This window comes from Patella vulgata, chromosome 2, assembly GCF_932274485.2.
Source record: "Patella vulgata chromosome 2, xgPatVulg1.2, whole genome shotgun sequence".
NCBI lineage: Eukaryota > Metazoa > Mollusca > Gastropoda > Patellidae > Patella > Patella vulgata.
Genome location: NC_065880.2, coordinates 52,644,724 through 52,666,048, shown reverse-complemented (window position 1 = coordinate 52,666,048; position 21,325 = coordinate 52,644,724). Strand labels below are relative to the sequence as shown.

The 21,325-nt window shown below is 34.7% G+C and overlaps 1 protein-coding gene across 2 annotated transcripts in view; it reads left to right on the top strand.

The window, feature by feature from the left end:
• The first annotated feature begins 1,782 nt into the window (after nucleotides 1–1,782).
• The window catches only part of LOC126812365 (myosin heavy chain, non-muscle), a 55,550-nt gene continuing 36,007 nt past the window's right edge, over nucleotides 1,783–21,325 (top strand). For both annotated transcript variants that reach the window (XM_050538737.2, XM_050538736.2), the window contains exons 1-4: nucleotides 1,783–2,383; nucleotides 4,877–5,033; nucleotides 17,894–17,921; nucleotides 19,060–19,177. In XM_050538737.2, coding sequence (XP_050394694.1) covers nucleotides 2,030–2,383; nucleotides 4,877–5,033; nucleotides 17,894–17,921; nucleotides 19,060–19,177 — 657 coding nt within the window. In that variant the 5' untranslated portion in view covers nucleotides 1,783–2,029. The remainder of the gene's footprint in view (nucleotides 2,384–4,876; nucleotides 5,034–17,893; nucleotides 17,922–19,059; nucleotides 19,178–21,325) is intronic.

Sequence of the window (21,325 nt, the reverse complement as noted above, 5' to 3'; positions counted from 1 at the left end):
TTCACGAGCTGGCAAACAGAAGTCGCATGTGAAGATCTCGTCATCCCCCGCAACTCCAGCGAGGACGTGTAGGCCTAATGCACCGAACCCACCCTTAATCCAATGTTGCTTACAAGCAAAACGATTCACTTAACCTCGAAACTCGGATTCACTTGAACGGGGCAAAATGGCATAGGCGTCCATTTGGTACAAATGACAGGGTCCATTTTCGAAAATAAAAATGGTCCTGCTCTGGCCTAGCCGAACGAACGGCACTAAAATTGCTCAGGCACAATAGAAGTAGGCTAGTTATTTACAAAACTTTATCGTATGAAAAAACGGTTCCTGAATGAAATTTTTACACAAAGGGACGCTATCTACAATTCACCGTCACATAGATCGGGAAACGGCAAAACTTTCACAAGACATGTGCTTCCCTGCACCGTTGATATACCCAGTTCGCCATGATGTTAAGGGACCTTTACTTGACTTCTTAGGCTTTATTTTCCAGCTACCTTATCTCAGGAAAGTAGCCTATTGGGTTGAGAGGTCCATTTGACCCGAGGGGTCCATTTTGTCCCACTTTCCCTATAGGCCTAATCTCTTGCATGATAAAATGTAATTGAGGGATTTAGAAAGCTGTGCGAATGTGGTTTGCTTGTTGGAGTTTTGTCCCTTTTCTCAATAAATCACAATAGAACTTATTCGTTTCAGTATTTTCTTAAACGAAACAGACCAGCTTCTGTTAGGTTTAAATGGCTGCATAATTATTTTCGTTATGATTTTTTTTTCAAAATTGAATTAATATACACTAAATAATTTTAGGTGAAACTCTTGTCTGCAGAAACATCGATCGACTTTTAGAGGACCGCAATATTTCTATGGGAAAAGCCTAATTGGAAATCAACGGTTTATGCTTAAGACCCATAACAAACTTTACAATTAACCAGATAAATAGGGTACCGAATGACACTTTTGCGATGCTTTTTCCTAAAATTGGCTAATTAGCCTACTATATATGTCGTAGCAGGGAAATTGTTGTGTATTGGTGAATATGAAATTCCGAACATAATTCAATATTTATCCGAATAAAGCAACAAGACGACATAAAAGAACATTTTTTTTTACAAATAAATCAACATTAAAACCAATATAATCTTATCCAATCTAATTAAATGAAATGGGGTTTAACCTACTTTCTGTACCATAGTCCATAAACTAATTAAGCGCATCCAGCTAAAACAACAGATTACGTACAATATTCGGTGGAATGCTACTTTATTTTCCCGCGAATGCATTTAGTGAAATCTATTCAAACTTCGAATTGACATATTTAAGGTAGAGTTTACTGCTGAACATGTGTTCATTTTTTGTAATTATTGCGAATGGTCCAAGACTATCTGACGTCTATTCAGAAGTATCCCCCTTTTCATTTAGACAGAAGAGTTTAAAAACGTGGAATCCGACTGCGTAATATTGTTATTGCCCCTTGATATTTTAACATCCATATAAGGACAAAAGGGGGAATTCTTATTGAATACACAAACAGGAAATCCCGACTCACCCTCAATAGAAATGGGTTCAGTGAAGTGAGTGACGTCATATCTTGGCTCAGTCCATTCGGTATGAGTCATTATTGACGGTTTAACGATAAGACATTGAACGGGCAATCAAAAAATAAATGCCTGCATGACTTTAAGTCTGCGACTATAGAACTGTCATTAACTCCGAACCTTCCTGGCAAAAGGTATTTTGAGTTAAAAATAGGGCGTGCCTCAAATTTGGCTCGAAGAAGTCACGTGATTTTAATATCCAATTGGCGGCACGCGGTTGTAAAGAAGAGGACAGTGAATAAAGTACATGTTGTCATAAATGGAACTTTAAATATCTTATATTGGGAGATGATTTGAATACAATACATGACTGTCATTAACAGAATCAAAAAGTTGTAGCAAGTATAAACTTTATATATGTTATACATTATAACTGTGCCTAGTATTGTTAGTTTTCGCGAGCCGGTTTGAACGTAAACCCATCCATTCAAATCAAAATGGCGGAGGATCATTTAGTTGGACTCAGTGCTCAAGAGCTTAGATATCTTACAGTAGATCGCAGTCTTGTCAACGACCCCTCTGTTCAAGCAGAATGGGCTGGAAGGAAACTTATATGGATACCGGACGAACAAAATGGATTTGTTATGGCCAGCATCAAGGGAGAAAAGGGAGATCAACTGGAAGTGATCGTGGACGAAAGTGGTCAAAAGAGGTCTGTCCACAGAGACGATGTTCAGAAAATGAACCCCCCAAAGTTCAGTAAAGTCGAAGACATGGCAGAACTGACCTGTCTCAATGAAGCATCAGTTTTGCATAATTTAAAAGACAGATATTACTCTGGATTAATATATGTAAGTTATGATTGTGAAGAATGTCACAAAAGTAGGCCTTCACAGACACAGTGTCGTGTGACAGTACATTTTTATTATTTTTAATAGAAATTAGGTTGTGGTCATCAGGCTCAGTTCACAACACAAGTCATCATTTTTGAAGACATTTCCCTGACAGTAGACAGCTATTGATTTGTCACTTAATTGAATAAGATAGGACTGACTATATTATAAATTGATTAATAGTTTATCCCAAAACCAGTGGCTTCAACTATTAAAATACATTCATCATGAGTTAAGCCAAAACCATGCCTTAGGACAGGGATTCCCACAACTTATTTTGAGCGCCTACAGGTCCCACAGGCACCCTGCTGGTGCTGTTACCGGGATAAGGGAGTACCAGCCCCAGAAAATTTTTAAAAACTGACTGCCGGAAAAGCATTTTGCAAGCATTTCAGCACATCCCTTACTGATTTACTCCTCATCGAATTCACAGACAGACATTGAAAGAAAAAATCAGTTGCAACCCCATGGTAACTGGGCGACCCTGTCGAGAGTTTCAAAGGACCCCTTATTTGGGAAATCTGGGCCTTAGGATAAATAAACTTGTGTCCATTGCATGGACGTTAGGATAAATAAACTTGTGTCCATTGCATGGATGTTAGGAGATATAAACTTGTGTCTATTGCATGGACGTTAGGATAAATAAACTTGTGTCCATTGCATGGACATTAGGATAAATAAACTTGTGTCCATTGCATGGCCATTTAACAATTGTTGTAGTATAAGCATATTTATTATTCAAACTGCTCATCTATTTGTAGAAGGTCAAGGTACCAAGCTAACCACCCCCACCCTTCCCAAATCTGTGGATGTAACCTAATGCCTTTTTTATTAATAAACTTAAAAAATCTGAAAGAATAGGTCTTTATTTGTTATGTTGGAATTTGATGGGATATGGAAAGCAGCGGCTTCGAATATGGCTAATTCAGACCAGATTCTTGGCTATAACAAACTGTACAATATATGATAAAATAGGTCAGAACTTTGTGAATTGTGATGACAATGTATGGACAAAATAACATTTTGTGTATAATCCATGTGGTACAAATGTAGTAGCATCAAAGACAATTCATTCAGTAGTACTGTAGGGGTAGCACTCAATAAGTAGGCAAGCTTGATCCACATAAACAAACCATCCATTAATGTGTATTTCATGTTAATTCAGAATTTAGGCTACCAGTGGAAGTGTTATTTATGGCCTATTGTAAAATAGTTATTACTTCACATTTGCCACAAGTGGTGACAGTCTGTTGATCAATTCTCAGTTGGGGGTAGAACACAATCTACTTGATTAGAACAAGCTATACCAAAATCATGTAACTTAATGAACATGTTTTGGTTTACACTTTAGTTACCTCTTCATGCATAACCTCTATTTTTGCATAATAATAATAAGAAGAACAATCTCTCTATGAACTGCACTTCCTTAGTTTGAACAGTTTATAACAATAATATTTAAAGAAAACTGAACCGTAAACAATAGTCATACTACTAAGTTTGATATTAAATAATTTGACCTTAATAAGTTAATGTGGACAGCTACATATATGTAACTGTCTTAACCCTATTGTAAGCGGCTATGCCTTGATGAATCCCATACAAGTTCAGAAGGTCAGACTTTGTTATTGTGACAGATTATGTAGTTGATGAGGCATGACACACAGTGGATTGTCAAACTGGAACACACCATTTAGTTTTTACAATGTTCAACTAAATAACATACAATTTTTAGTTTAGATTTGGATGTAATTATTGTTCTATAGAAATCTTTTATGACATATTTTAATAATTGTTAACTTTAAATAACAGTACATGTCCATGTATACTAACATGAGATTTTCCCTTTTCTGACAGCAGCTAGTAATTCAATAGTCTCTTAAATTTCGACATCGATAAATATTTTAATGGAACCTGTGGTTACTAAACATACTTCCTTGTCAGTCTCAGGGTTACCCCTGGGACATTACCAAGATGGCACCAGTTAACCCCCAAGATATTGATGTCTATAGATCTTAAATTTATTTCCAATGAACGCCAAATTACAAAATGCCTACATGTTATTTACAAACATGTATGAATGATTGATAAGCTTAGATAAGGTGGTGATAAAGATCTACAAAAAAGAAGGCAGTTTGATTGATTGACTGAACAAACTTAAGTCAGCTGATGACAGTTATAAATACATAAACAATAGAGTATTTTTGTTAAGATCACAAGTCAAGTGTTATTAAATAGTTATAACAGAATAAAAGCCAACTACATGGGAATGCAAGTACCAGTAATCTAAATCATAAATTATATTATTAGTCTTACCAGTACTTCATTTAAAACTATCCCCGGGGTAATGGGTGTTTTAAAAAGAGTTGTAATGTCCAACAATTCCAACCATTTTATACGTATGTAAAACAAATTTTGAGTGTTAATGATTTGTTTTTATTATTTTTATTGCAGACATATTCCGGATTATTTTGTGTAGTGATAAACCCTTATAAAAAATTACCTATTTACCAAGAAAAAGTTATAGAATTATATAAAGGTAAAAAAAGACATGAAGTTCCTCCACATGTGTATGCAATAGCAGATTCAGCTTACAGGTGTATGTTACAAGGTAAATTTATTATTTGTTTCTATATGATGTTTAAGCATTTAGCATAAACCTTTACTACAGGATTGTGAATGGTGATAGTTTCTGTATAGTTGAATATGATGCACTGTGCGTAAATAAAATATATATTGATTGAAGTGTTTCCTGTTGTAGATTAACAGTACACTTCTATTTAATCAAGATGGCCTACAACTCATTACTAATATAGAATTGGTCGCACTATCAATTATTTATTAATAAATGTACATCCTACTAGGTAATAAAGTGTTGATCCAGTATGAAGTTAAATGGACCTTTTCTCTGTCTTCTGCAGACAAAAATGTTATGTATGTAGTAGTACAGACCGGCCTTTGTGGGGATTGGCTTGCAAACCAAATGGAGCTCTGTATGATATCATTTAATACTACCATACATTACCACATTGTCATATAAATCTTATTCACTTTATAAAATAGGATTGTCAAGACTCAAGCTTTTATAATTTTATTGTAGTTTGGTCAATATTTTGTTTCTGTCTGTGTGAATTAGGTTAAAATGTTTCCATATAAGGCTGACCTTAAAAATATCTTTGTTTCGCCTAACGCGACCGACTAACTAAAACCACCCCCGACTTAAATTATTTTATTGCACTTTTCCACGATCTTTTTATTTTATTTTGGGTGTCAACCTGAAATATATCACGAGAGTTATTTCCCTTTACTATGGTTATGGTTTGATTCATTATTGAAACTGGTTGATCAAGACGAAAGCGTCATAGGTGTCGCTTCTCAACAAAATGGTTGCAGACGAATACACGTCCATTCCCACGAAATGATTCTGCTTCTATGTCTGTGGTGCGTAGTTTTAAACATGACGACGATATTTTCAATATCCGTTTTCGAGAAAAATGAAGGCACAACCCGCAGTATCGTTAAAAACGTGTTGAAGGAGTTTCACACTTCAAGTTCGTGGCAAATCGTTTGCGAGTCGGGCATCACGAAAAATTCCCGATGTCATTCACTCATTTATTTTTTTGCCAATTGAATAAAGAAGACGAATGTTTCCACCCGGAAAATTATTAAGCTGTCAAATTAGCTCATAAGTTTAATAAAAAAAACTTTCAGTTCGTTACTTTTTACGTCAGACCCCAAATTCATTAAACAAAATTAATGAATCTGTAGTATACAGCTAATAAGTTTTCTGTATTGATTTCTCTAACTTTAAAAAAAAAATCTGAAAAAAAAAACCGACCTACCGACCCTTCTCCTCGATTGTGGGTCGGGTTTGGTGAAACAAAGATATTTTTAAGGTCAGCCTAATACAGTGCAATTATATAGTTGAAATTGACTACTTCAGTAGTCCTTATTTTCTTTCTCTTTTATTGAACTCATTTATTTCATATAAATTTGTATTTCCCCTCATGCAATTTTAACTCTATCCACTTGCCAATCAAAATATACATGTAGCAGGTCAAAGTTATCTCATGTATATTTCCGTTAAGAAGAAATACCTAGTAGAGCTACATTGTATGAGCTAAGCATTAAGTATAAAATGGGCAGGGAATACATTATTTATCTGATATCATGCATGTAATGATAAGTGAGAGGTACCCGTAACCTAGTGGAATTAAAAATTAATCTACATGTATTCTGTATCCATTATAAAAATTATGATCTAAATTAAAACAAAATAACATCATACATGTAGGTATGTCCAGTTTATGAGAGAGCAATTACAGAATCTCAATGTTTTGTTAAACACCATTATACATGTATCATACATATAAGCTTACTTGACCTGAACTATTAATTAATGCAAGGTAACAATGTAAATACAATGATTCTTTAGTCCCCATGAGAGGGTGCAGTGCTTCTAGTGAGATATCTTAATCAACGGCAATCTAATATTTCGTTTTGTTTTTTATACTTTCGATGGCCTACACTACATGAAGATCTAACAAGTTATAGTGGGAGTTCACGTTCTATGACGTCAGGTACCAAGCAAGCGACATTTGACCAGATTACGTCAGTCAATCGATTAAACAATTAGCGACCGCCGTGTATTTTTTATCTTCTTTTGCTTTGTTATGATTTCTATTGCCGCTAATGTCTACCCACAGTTCCGCGCAAAAAAGTTCAAATGCTCGATTCGACAGACCATTTGATGGGCTGACCCCTCATTTCAAGCAGAACACGAGTTAAACAACGCTTCCAGATCCAAGTGTAGTAAAGACAAGTAAAATCTAAATTTTGAACTATAAAAACAAAACAAAATTGGATCTGTGTTTTAATCAGATTGAATCAACGACAGCCCACAAACCATTCTATCTTGCGAATTCACACCGGTAGTACATGTAGTCCCTCCAAACGGACTAATTACATGAATTAAATTAATTCTGTCAATCTTAATACCATTTTTATGCGGGCCTATAGATGGTTGGGTATTTGCTTCTTTTTTTTGTAGTAAGTATCAGTGTTATTATCGTTTTAAAAAATATGTCTACTCTACCTGGTTCCCTTTACTATAGTATTGCACAATTGTTAATTGAAGTACTTAGGTCTATAATTAAATTTGATTAATACAAACAAAACTTGTTTTTGGCATATATGTGCACATAATTATTTTGAAGTACAAGTATGAAGCAAGTGCAAGACAATAAATCTGTTACCAGTTACCACATAATTGATAATATCTTATTTACTAGAGATTTAATTAGGCATTTCATGGGATGAAGTGTTAATATACTATTGTTTGGTGAACAGCCAACTTTAACTTCATTCAGACATTTTGAGTGTGTATGTGAGTTTCAGATACATGTGAATGGGGTGACCTTTTTGTTTGTTTAGACTTGCAATGTAGTTTGACCTCTTCAAGTAGCTTGATGGTTTAGAATTATGCCTTGTCCAGAGCTAAATCCAAAAACTTTTACATAAACTTGGTGGTGCCAAGTAAACAAAAACTAATTGATCCATTTCATGTACAGTATATTTAATTATGTCACATATACACATTTGTCATTTCTTTTGTACATAAGGAATATTTGAGAATATTGTAAAAAAGAAATATATGGTTTAATGGAAGAAATGACATTCGGATAATGACAGCTCCTTTAATATCTGTAAAATAACTCTTTTGAAAAGCCTCAACAGTATTCAATTATTATAAAAGTTTTCAGTATTTCAAGTGCCCTTTTCTTTACCTCTGATAATTAAAATTAATGTTTCATGTTTTCAAAAGAATTACTTTTATAAAATATGAATATTGAAGGTACATTGTAGCTGTCATTGTCCCAGCTCCCAGCCCTATTTATTTCCACTACACAGTATTTTTGCTGATTACACTATTTGCCTATACCGTTTTTTAGGACTTCGAATTTTGTCTAATGGTTTTGATTGTTCGTACTTGGTTTTATTTCAATTTTATTGTCCCCTGCCTTTCGAAGAAAGCAGGGGACTATTAAAATGGGTTCGTCTGTCTGTCCGTCACACTTTTTGGGACACAATATAACTCTACTTCTTCTAAATGAGCTAGAATGTTCAAACTTGGTGTAGGTTTTTATTAAGTCAATGCCTTGATGGAGTTCGAAGATGAGCATTTTCTGCATAGGGTAAGCAGAGATAAGCAATTTGATTGGTTGATGCTTTGGGACACGAGAACTTTAGTTCTAATTGAGAGGGAGAGTGATGAAACTTGGTGTATAGTTTCATTACATCAATACCCTTACTAAGCTCGATAATGAGCATTTTCTGCTCAGGGTAAGCAGAGCGATAAGCAATTTGATTGGCCGAGACATTGGAACACAATAACTCTCTTTCTAATTGAGCTAGAATGTTCGAACTTGATGTAGGTGTTTATTAGGTCAATGCCTTGATGGAGTTCGAAGATGAGCATTTTCTGCTAAGGGTAAGCAGAGATAAACAATTTGATTGGTTGATGCTTTGGGACACAATAACTTTAGTTCTAATTAAATGAGAGTGATGGAATTTGCTCTATAGTTTTATTATATGAATACCTTGACTAAGTTCGATAATGAGCATTTTCTGCTCAGGGTAAGTAGACCGATAAGCAATTTAATTGGCCGAGACTTTGGAACACAATAACTCTTTCTAATTGAGCTAGAATGTTCAAACTTGATGTACATGTAGGTGTTTATTACTAAATTAGAAGAATGCCATGATGGAGTTCAAAGATGAGAATTTTCTGCTTAGGGTAAGCAGAGATTAGCAATTTTATTGGTTGATGCTTTGGGACACAATAACTTCAATTCTAATTAAGTGAGAGTGAGGAATCTTGGTGTATAGTTTTATCACATCAATACATTGTACCTTGACTAAGTTCGATAATGAGCATTTTTTGCTTAGGGTAAACAGAGCATTAAGCAATTTGATTGGTCGAGACTTTGGAACACAATAACTCTCCTTCTAATTGAGATAGAATGTTCAAACTTGGTGTAGGCGTTCATTAGGCGTGAGGGTGATGAAACTTTGTGTATAGATTCATCATATCATTACCTTGACTAAGTTCGATGATGAGAATTTTCTGCTTAGGCTAAGGAGTGATAAGCAATTTGATTGGTCAAGACTTTGGAACATAACAACTCTGCTTTTAATTGAGTTAGAATATGTTTAAACTTGATGTACATGTAGATGTTCATTAGGTGAAGGGGGGTCATGTGGCTAAGTGGGTAAGACGCTGGCTCGCTAGCCTGGAGGTCGGGTGTTCGATCCCTGCATTGGCCGAGAAAGTTCATACCAATTTTCTGGCGTGGTTTCCCCTTGTCAGTGATGCAGGACAGAGGGCCTGACAAGGACAGCTGTCTAGTCTTTCGGATGAGATGAAAAACTGAGGTCCCGTGTATACATTGGAATGCACGTAAAAGATCCCTTGGCAGTTGGAATTCGATATAAGTGTAGGGGATAGTGCCGCTGCCCGGGCAAAATTTCCCTCATTGCACACTGTATGGCTTATGCCCGTCTTCATTAGCCCAGTATAGGAGTAGGACGTTAAACCCCATTTCATTTCATTAGGTGAATGTCTTGACCAAGCTTAATGGTTAACATTTCAAGCTAAAGCTAAGCTTTGGGACAAGATAACTTTGATTCTATCTGATAGAAAGTAATAATGAAACTTAGTGTATAGTTGATTATCAGTTTGATTGCTTGATACTTTTGAAAAAAATAAATGTGCGATTAATTAATGTGTCATCTATTTATTTTGGGGTTTTGGTGGGGGACATCAGCCTCACTGTTAGCATGTTTATATGATAAAGTGATAAAAGGATAAGCATGTATGCACATACTTGTATAGAGCCAATTAAAGTTCTGAAATTTAATGTGTTGGCATTTGAAGAATTTTATCAAAATATGCACATCTGTATACCATATTCATTTCTAAATTCATTCATTGGGAAGTTAAAAATACTTTAGAAGCTTACATTAATATAGATGCTGTTTCCAGCAGACTTTGGTGATTATGTATGCATACTGTATACATGTAACAGCATCACATGATAAAAAAAATAAATAAAAAGACTAGTTCCCAACTGAGGTAGCAAGCTGTGTCAAGGTTACAAGGAGTAATACTACCATGGTACAACATCACTATGCCCATACTGCCAGATTTTGTAATTAGCCTTTGTAAAAAAAAATATAGGAAAAGCTCTCTTAGATTTTATCTATAACAGCTGTGGGTTTAGAATTATTTTTAGAGTTGTCTTAAAGGTTTAAAACTGTTGTTTTTTAACCTGAATAGGTAAAGGCTACAGTCACATTTTCACATTTCATTGATATGGGTGTTAGCTTGGAAAATTTATGGCATTAAAATAAAACGCTAATATTTACACAAACGTTACATAGACATGTTTCATTCATAGTTTTTCTATCAAATGGTATATTTTGGTTAGAATATATAATGTTTGATTTTAGTAAAGATTGAGTACCCAACAAAATTAAACGAGTGTGTTATTATGACTGGTTTATAGAGCGCGTAGTAGCATACAAGAATTTATAATGGAAATAAATTTTGTTTCAATTAAATGAGATTATTATACTTAGCTTGTTGGACTATTCAAATATGGTTTTACGTAAAAGAAAATGGCAAAAGTTTAGGTAGTTTGACAGACCTGGCTAGTTCAGAAATAAATTTTAAATAAAGTGCACAACCGTCAATGTAGGAAGATTGTCCTTGCCACTTAACAGAATAATACTGGTTGCAAATACAATATTATTACGGATAAAAACTCTTCAGAACTACATGTAGCTTTGCAAGTTTTAAAAGTTGATTACAAAATTTAATATCGGTACTAAGCTCTTATCAGAAATATAGTAGAAATATAAGTGAAATAGCTGAGAGTTTCTAGCAACTGTTGTTACAGTACTATTAAATTATATCAAATGCCAAGAAGATAATTATGGAATGGTAAATAGTGGTGTTGTCACGATTTTCTGGTTGTGAGTCAGTTATAGAGTTTGTATCATATCTCCAGACTAATGAATCATCCCCATTCAGTCAGTCAGCAGATGTCTGCTGCCATTGCTACAACTCTGAGTAGAACATCTATTTTTGTCTGTATGTTGGTACAAAATGTATTAAAATGAAAGTTTTCTAAAAATTGTACTGTATTATGCGTGTCATGACTCGTGTTATTCTGAGTCGGTGCTTCCACTTCAAAATGTTCACAATCGGTTATTTTTGATAATGCACAAAAACTTTGCAATTTAAATTCATATTTCATTTTTATACATCCACAACATGTCCACATTTTCATGTGGACGTATATTGTTGTAGCCTGTTTGTGTGTCTGTGTCTGTGGTTCACCTACAGGCTGCAATTCTTAACTGATCGCCTTGAAACTTTACATACTTATTCCTTATACCCTAAGGATGGTCCCCATTTTTATACGCCCACATTTTCATGTGGACGTATATCGTTGTCGCCCCTATTTGTCCGTCCGTCCACAATTTGTTTGTGGACACTCTACAGGTCACAATTTTTATACGCCCACATTTTCATGTGGACGTATTATGCCCTCGCCCCTGTCCGCCTGGACGTCCACAATTGTTTATGGACTCTCTACAGGTCACAATTCTTATCCGATTTTGACGAAACTTGACATATAGGTTTATCTCCAAAAGATCTTGGCATGTATCGGATCAAACTTCATGGATTAAGGCCCCTGATTGTACAAAAAATCATGTTTTTAGCTTGTGAACCCTATAGAGGTCACAATTTTTATTCGATTTCATTGAAACTTGATATGTAAGTTTATAACCCAAAGATCTCGGTTCCTTTCGATATTCTCGCATATCGGACTGTAACTTCCAGAATTATGGCCCCTGATTGTACGAAAAATCACGTTTTTAGCTTGTGGACCCTATAGAGGTCATAATTTTTATCTGATTTAAGAAAACGTACTAATATATCACCGTTACACCCTAAGAACGGCTGAGTTTTAATTTCGTGAAAATCTGCCCAAAATTGACAGACAAAATGGCCGCCCTTCGTTCTCAAATAGCGTAAAAATATGGTATATCAAGGTTGTGGACCCTATAGAGGTCACAATTTTAATCCAATTTTGTTGAAACTTGAAATGGAAGTTTATAACCCAAAGATCTCGGTTCCTTTCGATATTCGCACATATCGGACCCTAACTTCCTGAATTATGGCCCTTGATTGTACGAAAAATTGTGTTTTTAGCTTGTGGACCCTAGTATAGAGGTCATAATTTTTATCCGATTTAAAAAAAAGTATAATTATATCACCGTTACAGCCTAAGGACGGCTGAGTTCGAATTTCGTGAAAATCTGCCCAAAACTGACAGACAAAATGGCCGCCCTTTGTTCTCAAATATGGTATATCAAGGTTGTGGACCCTATAGAGGTCACAATTTTTATCCGATTTAGTTGAAACCTGAAATGTAAGTTTATAACCCAAACATCTTGGTTCCTTTCGATATTCGCGCATATCGGACTGTAACTTCCTGAATTATGGCCCTTGATTGTAGGAAAAATCACTTTCTTTTTAGCTTGTTCTCTATCCATCTCTCGAAAATGTGGGCGTATCATGCCTGGCAGCGGCTGGTCTTTTGGTGTGTCTGCATGTTGCCTACAGTTCGCAATTCTTAATCGATTGTCTTGAAAACTTTATGTACTTATTTCTTATATCTAAAGGATGATCCCTTATTGTTTTTGGTACATGTCCGACCTCCAGGGGCAGAGCCACACCCATTTCTTGGATTTGTTTGTTTGTCGTCTACAGGCCGCATTACGTAATGTATCATCTTGAAACTTTGCATACTTTTTCCTTAAACCATAAGGAACATCCTTATTGTTTGTGGTGCATGCCCACCCCCTCGGGCAGAGCCAAGCCCATTTTCTTTTTGTGTGTTTTCGTGTCGCCGACAGACTGCAATTCTTTTAAAATCGATTGTCTCAAAAACTTTTCATATTTATTCCTTATGCCCTAAGGATGACCTCTATTATTTTTGGTGCATGTCCAACAAGGCCAAGCCCAATTTTTGTGTGTGTCTGTGTTTAGCCTACATGGACAGAGGGCCTGACAAGGACAGCTGTCTAGTCATTCGGATAGGACAAAAAAACGAGGTCACGTGCACACATTGGCATGCATGTAAAATATCCCTCGACAGTTGGAATTCAATATAAGAGTAGGCCGTAGTGCCACTGTCGGGGCAAAATTTCCCTCATAGCACACTATATGGCATATGCCCTTCTTCATTAGCCCAGTTCAAACTTTGTGTAGTTGTTCATTCTGTGAATGCAATTTGATTGGCCAATAACCCTGTTTCTAATGGAGAGTGGGAGGGTGTATAAGGCGGGTTAAACTTGGATAGTTTATTTACAGCAATACCTTAAGTTCGATAATGAGCCTTTTCTGCTTAGGTTAGGTTATGCATTGTAATAAACAGTTTGATTGCTACATGTACGTGTTTTATAAAGATTAAGTTTGTGCGACGTCTGCCTCACTATTGCCACTAGCTACAAATGTTGTACCGTTAAACTGTGTTTAACGCTACAATTGATACTGTCTAAGACTCCTTACGCAAGTAGAAATGGGTTCAAACGCACAATTGTCAACACATATCATTACAATTTCTATCACAAATAGTGAAAACCGAGCCACTAAAATAGTTATTGAAGTTTTTCTTTGTGGTAATTATGTGTTCTACATTTTCAAAGCGACATTTCTTTTAATGTATGCCGCCATGACACCAGCCAGATGAAATCTCGCCAAATTTCGCACAACAGTTGGGTTTCATCAAATCATATAATTATGCAGTAAGACTTCACCTTTATTTCAATGGGAATTGGTTTATTTAAATTTATTATATGTTAAGCTATGTGAAGTACAGTTTGGGGCCAGTTAAGTGTAAATTAAACGGGCTATGGCTTGTAAACTTTTTGTGACTTGAGTAAGGAGGAAGACATCAGTAGTGGAACCATTTCTATATTGCCAAGAGCTTCTTTTTAAGAAATTGAAGGAATAACATTTGTGTACTGACTACTTCTACGAATTTAACTTACTGACAAAAATTACAGTTAGTTGTGGATTGTATTGAGCTCTTACTGTGAATACATGTCTAGTCTACAGTAATATTATATTAAGTGATTCTGCTTTATATACATGTAGGTAGTTATTAAATGTATTGTATAATTTATTTATTGAATAGTTTATTTTTGTAATTGACCTACATGTGTATAATAATAAAACATGTATGGTTGAAAATCTCATTCAGGTATTTGTAGTTAATATGTTTGTTTATTAAAAATTCAAAGTCAAAGAGACGATGAAACCCCCACACTCGAAAAAGTAGGAGGGCGGAAGATTCCCCTGTAACAATGTGGTCCGGTTTGGATCTCAGTGATGCATCTGAGGGAGAGCAGGAACCAGTCCGTGTAGAATAGATTAGTAAAGATAATCCCCCAGGAACAAACTAGATCAACACTGTGTGAATTTAAATCAGTATAATCTTCACCAAAACGCATTTCGGGCTAATAGCCCTTCATCAGTTGGCAATTTGAACAATATTAAAAAATAATCCCAGATTAGTGGTATATATACAAATTTTTGGCGCATGCGCCTTAAAATAAATTGGGATTAAATAATCCTTAGGTTAGGATTATTATTTAAAAGATTGAAAAAAAAATCCCTGTACTGGGATTAAAAAATGTTGAAAATTAAAAGATGTAGAAATTTAATCCCTGTACTGGAATTATATTAAAAAATCAGTGATCAAATTAAATTTTTCTGCTAACTGCTTCCAGGATTCTTCATATACATGTAGGTCTGGATCTTCTTGAGTAGGGTTCATTACGGAAACATTTTCTTCTTTCTGTTTTATTTCGGGAACATTTTCTATCAAGTGACTATTGTCAGGTAACATCAATGGCGGCCGTTTCCTGAGAGACGAATACGTATAGTCTCGGTCATCCGGAACCTCCTAGTCTTCAAACGTGCAGAGGTAGAATAGGCCTATACGTATGGAGTTTTATGCGATCGGTCTTAAAATGGGTGGTTATGAATTCAAAGGAGTAGTTTCGTAGCTAGTAGTTCAATTCTGGATCGTGAAATCGGTGATGCTGATAGGCGGTAGATATCGTATTGCGAGTGAATAGGGGGGTTGTTGGTCACCTCTATGAATAAAAATAATATTCTGTAGTCTAGAGGGTCTACACCTCGGCTGGGCCCCTCGACCAAAACTGTCCTGATATTCACCGATACACCGAGGAAAGGTGCTAATAAGTTACTTACATCACATTTCTATCGAGTATTGTGAACCAACATGTGAAAAATATTTATCATCGAGTCGTTTCAACCGAAAAGTGACAAATACTTTCTGCTCTTTCATTATTTATCCCTTTCTGAGCCTCACGTTACATTTCATGGTAGAATGATTTCGCTGTGGAGAGACGACCTGAGTAGTATTTACACGTGCGTCTTGCTATGATACTCTGAGCGTAAAACAATCACGTGTTTGTTTAGACCACACCGTCAAAACATCTTATCTATGGCGTAGAGGACTGCGATATTATTAAATGTAGGGTAAAGGAAATGCGAAACGTGGGTCATTCCTGGTGAAAGTATGCATCGGCGGATGGTTCTTCCGTTGAAATTTATTTGTAATAAAGTTTATGACTTTCTAGGCGTTTTTTTCATCCTGCTTATTATCAATGCCTGTGAAGTGTCCAGCAAGAGAACTGCGCCTTCTATCATCACAATTAATTAAAATAATTATTCAATATTCTAATATATATATTTTGCATATTAATATAAATCAAACCAAATTATAAAATAGATGCCAATTGATATGTAGCCTATAATAATTGACTTTTGTAATATGTTGTTATGTTAATTTAATGTCATTGTATATGTTTTTGAACTGCCATGTAGTTCCCCCCATTTTGTTTTGTTACTATGATTTTGACTAGTTGTTTCATGTACATTGGTTAGAGCCATCGTCTTCATTTGCGATCTGGATCGGACTAAACGTCCGCTACTGATTGCTTGATAGGTATCTAAAATGGTTTAAAAGTATCCGTGTATCAGAAATGAACAGTACTCTTTCTGTACATTACTGATACACGGATACTTTTAAGCATGTATTGCGATTAAACAGGACAGTTTTATCAAAGGTTACCAGTGGCAATGAGTAGAAGTGGGATGTAATGTGCAGATACATGTACATGTAAGTGGTTGGTTGTGGTCATATGAAATCTTATACATTAGTATAAGATTTGTAGCTAGTGTACTACCAGTGTAAATGTTCTCAATATCTGTTTTGAATGTAGACAGATGTTCTTATTATTTCGGATAGCAAATGATACCATTGAAGATACATCCTGTTCTGTTTTGAATAAAGTCTAGAAAAAATTTAAGATTAGATAGAGGAAGTATTAGTGCATGATTCACTATCAATTTAAAGATACATTATGTAAGATTTAGATAAAGAGCTAGCCATTCTTGCTAGTATTATACATGTAGTTCGAAAATAGATAATGTAAAATGAATAATTTGAAAATTTCATTCAAATTACCCTATTGCGAGTGACGATATTAACCTTGATGGTTTGACAAGTGTGCAATAATTGCAACCACCGCATTGGTTGTTCGAAGCTAAGTCTCCCTCCTCCATTTTTAGCTTAAATCAAAATATGGCTGAACTGTTCTAATAAATAATATCGAAGAAATCCGATGCCACCGAGAGTTGATTATGGCCTGGATAAGTTAATTAATGTCTAATTAATAATTTAGAAAACATTTCAGGCCTAAAGAAAGACCTGCAATAAGCAGATTTAGCTCTTGCATATTGTATGTTTAATATCAGGTACATGTATGTATACACGTACTGTACATGTATATTAGATTTGAAATTATTTGAATATAATTCTTTACTTTCCTATCAATCATAATAATGATTCTTGTCTGATGATGACTGAACAATTACTTGTGTGCTACTTACTGGTATACAATATGACATGTAAACACGGTGCTGGCTGAGAAAGTACCATGGGGATTTTCAAGAATTGTTTCCCCCCTTGGTCTTTGGTGCAGGATGGTGGGCTTGTCAAAGATCTGTCCAGTCCTTTGGACACTTGGAATATGAAATAGACTAGATCATACTACCACTATCTGGGCCAAATTTCGCTTATAGTACACTGCATGGCGTATGCCTGTCTTCATTAACCTGGTTGGTGCAGAACAGTAGGACGTTGTCATTGAACCCCATTTCATATCACAGCATGAAATGTTTATTTCAAAATATTGGCAAAATGTATGACAATACAAATGAATTTGTGTGGTGGTAGGGACAAATCTATCAATCACATGCTTAAACTGTACTATCATTTTTTTTTTGTTGTTCTCTTACAGATAGAGAAGATCAGTCCATCCTCTGCACGTAAGTTTATAAGATATCAAAAAATATGTAAACCTAATTGGTTCAGTGTTGCACAAAATCCACATCTTGCACATATTTTAAATGTCTCCTTCTATGGTTTAAATTCTGATGTATGTGAAAAATATGTTGCGGATGGTCATTTGTTGATCTTTATTTAAAAATACTATCATGTAACTCAAATTATCATGGTCAGTGTGTTTCCTGGAGCATGTGGCAATGACATGGCATGTGAGAATGATTTTTCTACGGCCATTTTAGCTCTTATTTATCTTCAAATGCAATTTGAAAAAATATTTCAGTAATAAATAATTATTATGCTATTTAGTATTTGACCAAATCTTTTTTTTATGGTTCCCAGCCTTTCGAAGAAAGCAGGGACCTATTAAAATGGGTTCGTTCGTCCGTCCGTCCGTCCATCACACTTTTTGGGATGCATTGATGTAGTTCGATGATGAACACTTTCTGATTACGATAAACAGAGATAAGCAATTTTATTGGTTGATTCTTTTGGGCACGATAACTTTGTTTAGAATTAAGTGAGAGCTATGAAACTCTTGAGTATAGATTCATTATATCAGTACATGTACCTTGACTAAGTTTGATGATAATTTTCTGCGTAGGCTAAGGAGCGATAAGCAATTTGATTGGTCAAGACTTTGGAACATAACAACTCTGCTTTTAATTGAGGTAGAATGTTTAAAAATTAAACTTGATGTTGATGTTGATTAGGTGAATGTCTTGACTAAGTTCAATGATTAACATTTCCTTCTTTGACTTTGATTCTATAGATCGGATAGAGAGTGATGAAACTTAGTGTAGATAATCAGTTTGTTTGCTCAATACTTTTCAAAAAGATAAACCTGCAATTAATTAATATGTGTCATCTATTTATTTTGGTATTTCGGTGGGGTGACATCAGCCTCACTGTTGGCTTGTTTCTTATTCCAAATCCAATGGAGGAATTTTTATGTACAGCAAATTGACACATGAATTCATGATACTATAAATAAAGAATATGAAAAATGATTTCAATTTGCAAAGTTTCTATGTGTTGTCCAAAATAACAAAAATGGAAGTTTTGTACTGTACTTTACCACAACTTATGTCCTAAATGTTTTCCTGGAATCTTATTTTATAGAGGCGAATCAGGGGCTGGTAAAACAGAAAATACTAAGAAAGTCATCCAGTATTTAGCGTATGTAGCTGCCTCATCACGATCAAACCGTTCATCGGTATCCAATGTAGCACATACCTCGGTAAGCTACTGCATGATTTTATTTCACTGACATTTATTTCCTGTCAGACAATTTTGCATGTCATTAAGTTGTCATATCTACACAGCCCAACTTATAGTCTGTTATATATCTATATTATACTCACCAGCTTCTGCATGTATATAATTGTGATCATTGTATGTTCATGTCTTGTCATTTCATTAATTGTAGAGGGCAAGTTTCTATAGGCCTATACATATTTAAATATTGATTCACAGATGTCATGTCCAATAGACTTCTGAAGGGAGAATCATATAATATTCTGAGGGAGTCACTTAAAATATAATTTTCTGTGTCCAAATTATATTTTTTCCTTGGTTATATTTGAGATCTACTCAAGTCTTGTAAAGAGTTGTACAGGATGTTTACAGTCAAGTTTGCCCCTCAGACTTCTGTCTCAAACTTGTCATAAATATTTACTTTATAAATTAATATACACTGGAATATGGTGCAATTTCTTTTTAAAGAGAAATAATTTAAAAGAATGTCCATGGTTGTATTGTTGACTGTATCTTATTGTTCACCGAGTGTTTGTGTGAACAGTTGAGGTAGACTGTTAATCTCTTTAAAGCAACTGTTTACCAGTCTAGGCCATACATATTATACAGGTGGCTTTAAAAGAATATTAATGTAGAACTTGAACCTCTTAAACTAGTAGCTGTAGGGATAATATCTTTATTCGGGTGTCCTCAAGCATAACATTATCTCAAGATGTAATTACTATTCTGTTTTGATATAAAGATAAAGTTAAGATATGGTTATTGTTAAACGATGTTGGCATTTGGTGACTATTGTGCATTATTCATGTACATTTTATGCAATGATAATATTTTAGATTTCAAGTCCATTGATTAGTTGCCTTCCATTATTGATGATTCATAACATTTATAATTGCTAGTCTACAGGTTGAGAGTCAAGCTATACAATAAATAAAATGGTTAACATATTTGTCAGTTAAAACCATGCAAATCATTGTCCTTTTATAGAAGCATTTTAATTTTGTGAATGCTTTTGAGGTTTAACAGTCATCTATGCAAAAGGACAGACACTGAGTCATACAATTGAATTTTAAACATGTGAATACTGCACAATTTAACCAGCATGTAAAGCCCGTTGTCGGTCTTATTTAAAATTTAACATTATTTTTATTTTTTAACCTACATGTAGCATGGTTGCCCAGTTTTATTCACATTGTTTAAGAAATCATCAAAATATATCTAGCATGATCTACTAGTTACAGTAAAAGAAATTTAACAGTTCAGTGCATACCCCATAACACATGAATGAATTCAATCATGGCTCATGCATGGGTAACATTCACCAAAAGATTCACTGTCATTTTGTCTCATATTATCTTCATCTTCTAAAACTGGTAATTACATGTACAACCTGTTCATAAGTAAAATATCACAGGTACATGGACTAAATTGATGAACGTATCCTGTATAAAGAGTTAAAAAATTTTATACGCCTTAGTACTTTTGTCTGTACTTAAAAGTTGCTTGTATAATGCATTAGCCATTACAATGAAACTTTTGAGTAAATCCTAGATGGCCTACATGTACTTATTGATGGTTCATTGAAAGTTTTCACACCTAATAAATACCACAGGATTGCACTTGATGTCAAATTAAGAATGAAGGTAAAACATCCCCTTTGGGGCATACATAGATAGGCTAGGTTAGTTGAAATTAAAATGACAGTGAATCATAAATCAGTTAGTACCATCATTGAATATTCATTACACATCATTCTGTTTTACTAAAGGGATGTAACTCTTTTTGAAGTAAAAGTACTACGGGTTTTGGTGTTCATCATCAAACACACTAAATATTAAATTTCATCATTCAATCGAATTCACATTCTGTCATTAATTTGTTATCATCAAACACACTACCTACAGTTAGATTTCATCATTTAATTCACGTTCTGTTATTTGCATGTTCGAAGTAACTAAACTAAAGTCATAAAGCTGGATGTTTTTTTGGGGCAAGAGACATTGTTCACATTTCACACAAGTGGCTGTATATGCTTGGCAAACTTTAAAACAGCTTTTTAGGGGGACTTCAAGCATTAAATTTTTCACAGCATTTTGTTATTTGAATTTTTATTAATTGTACATTTTTATAA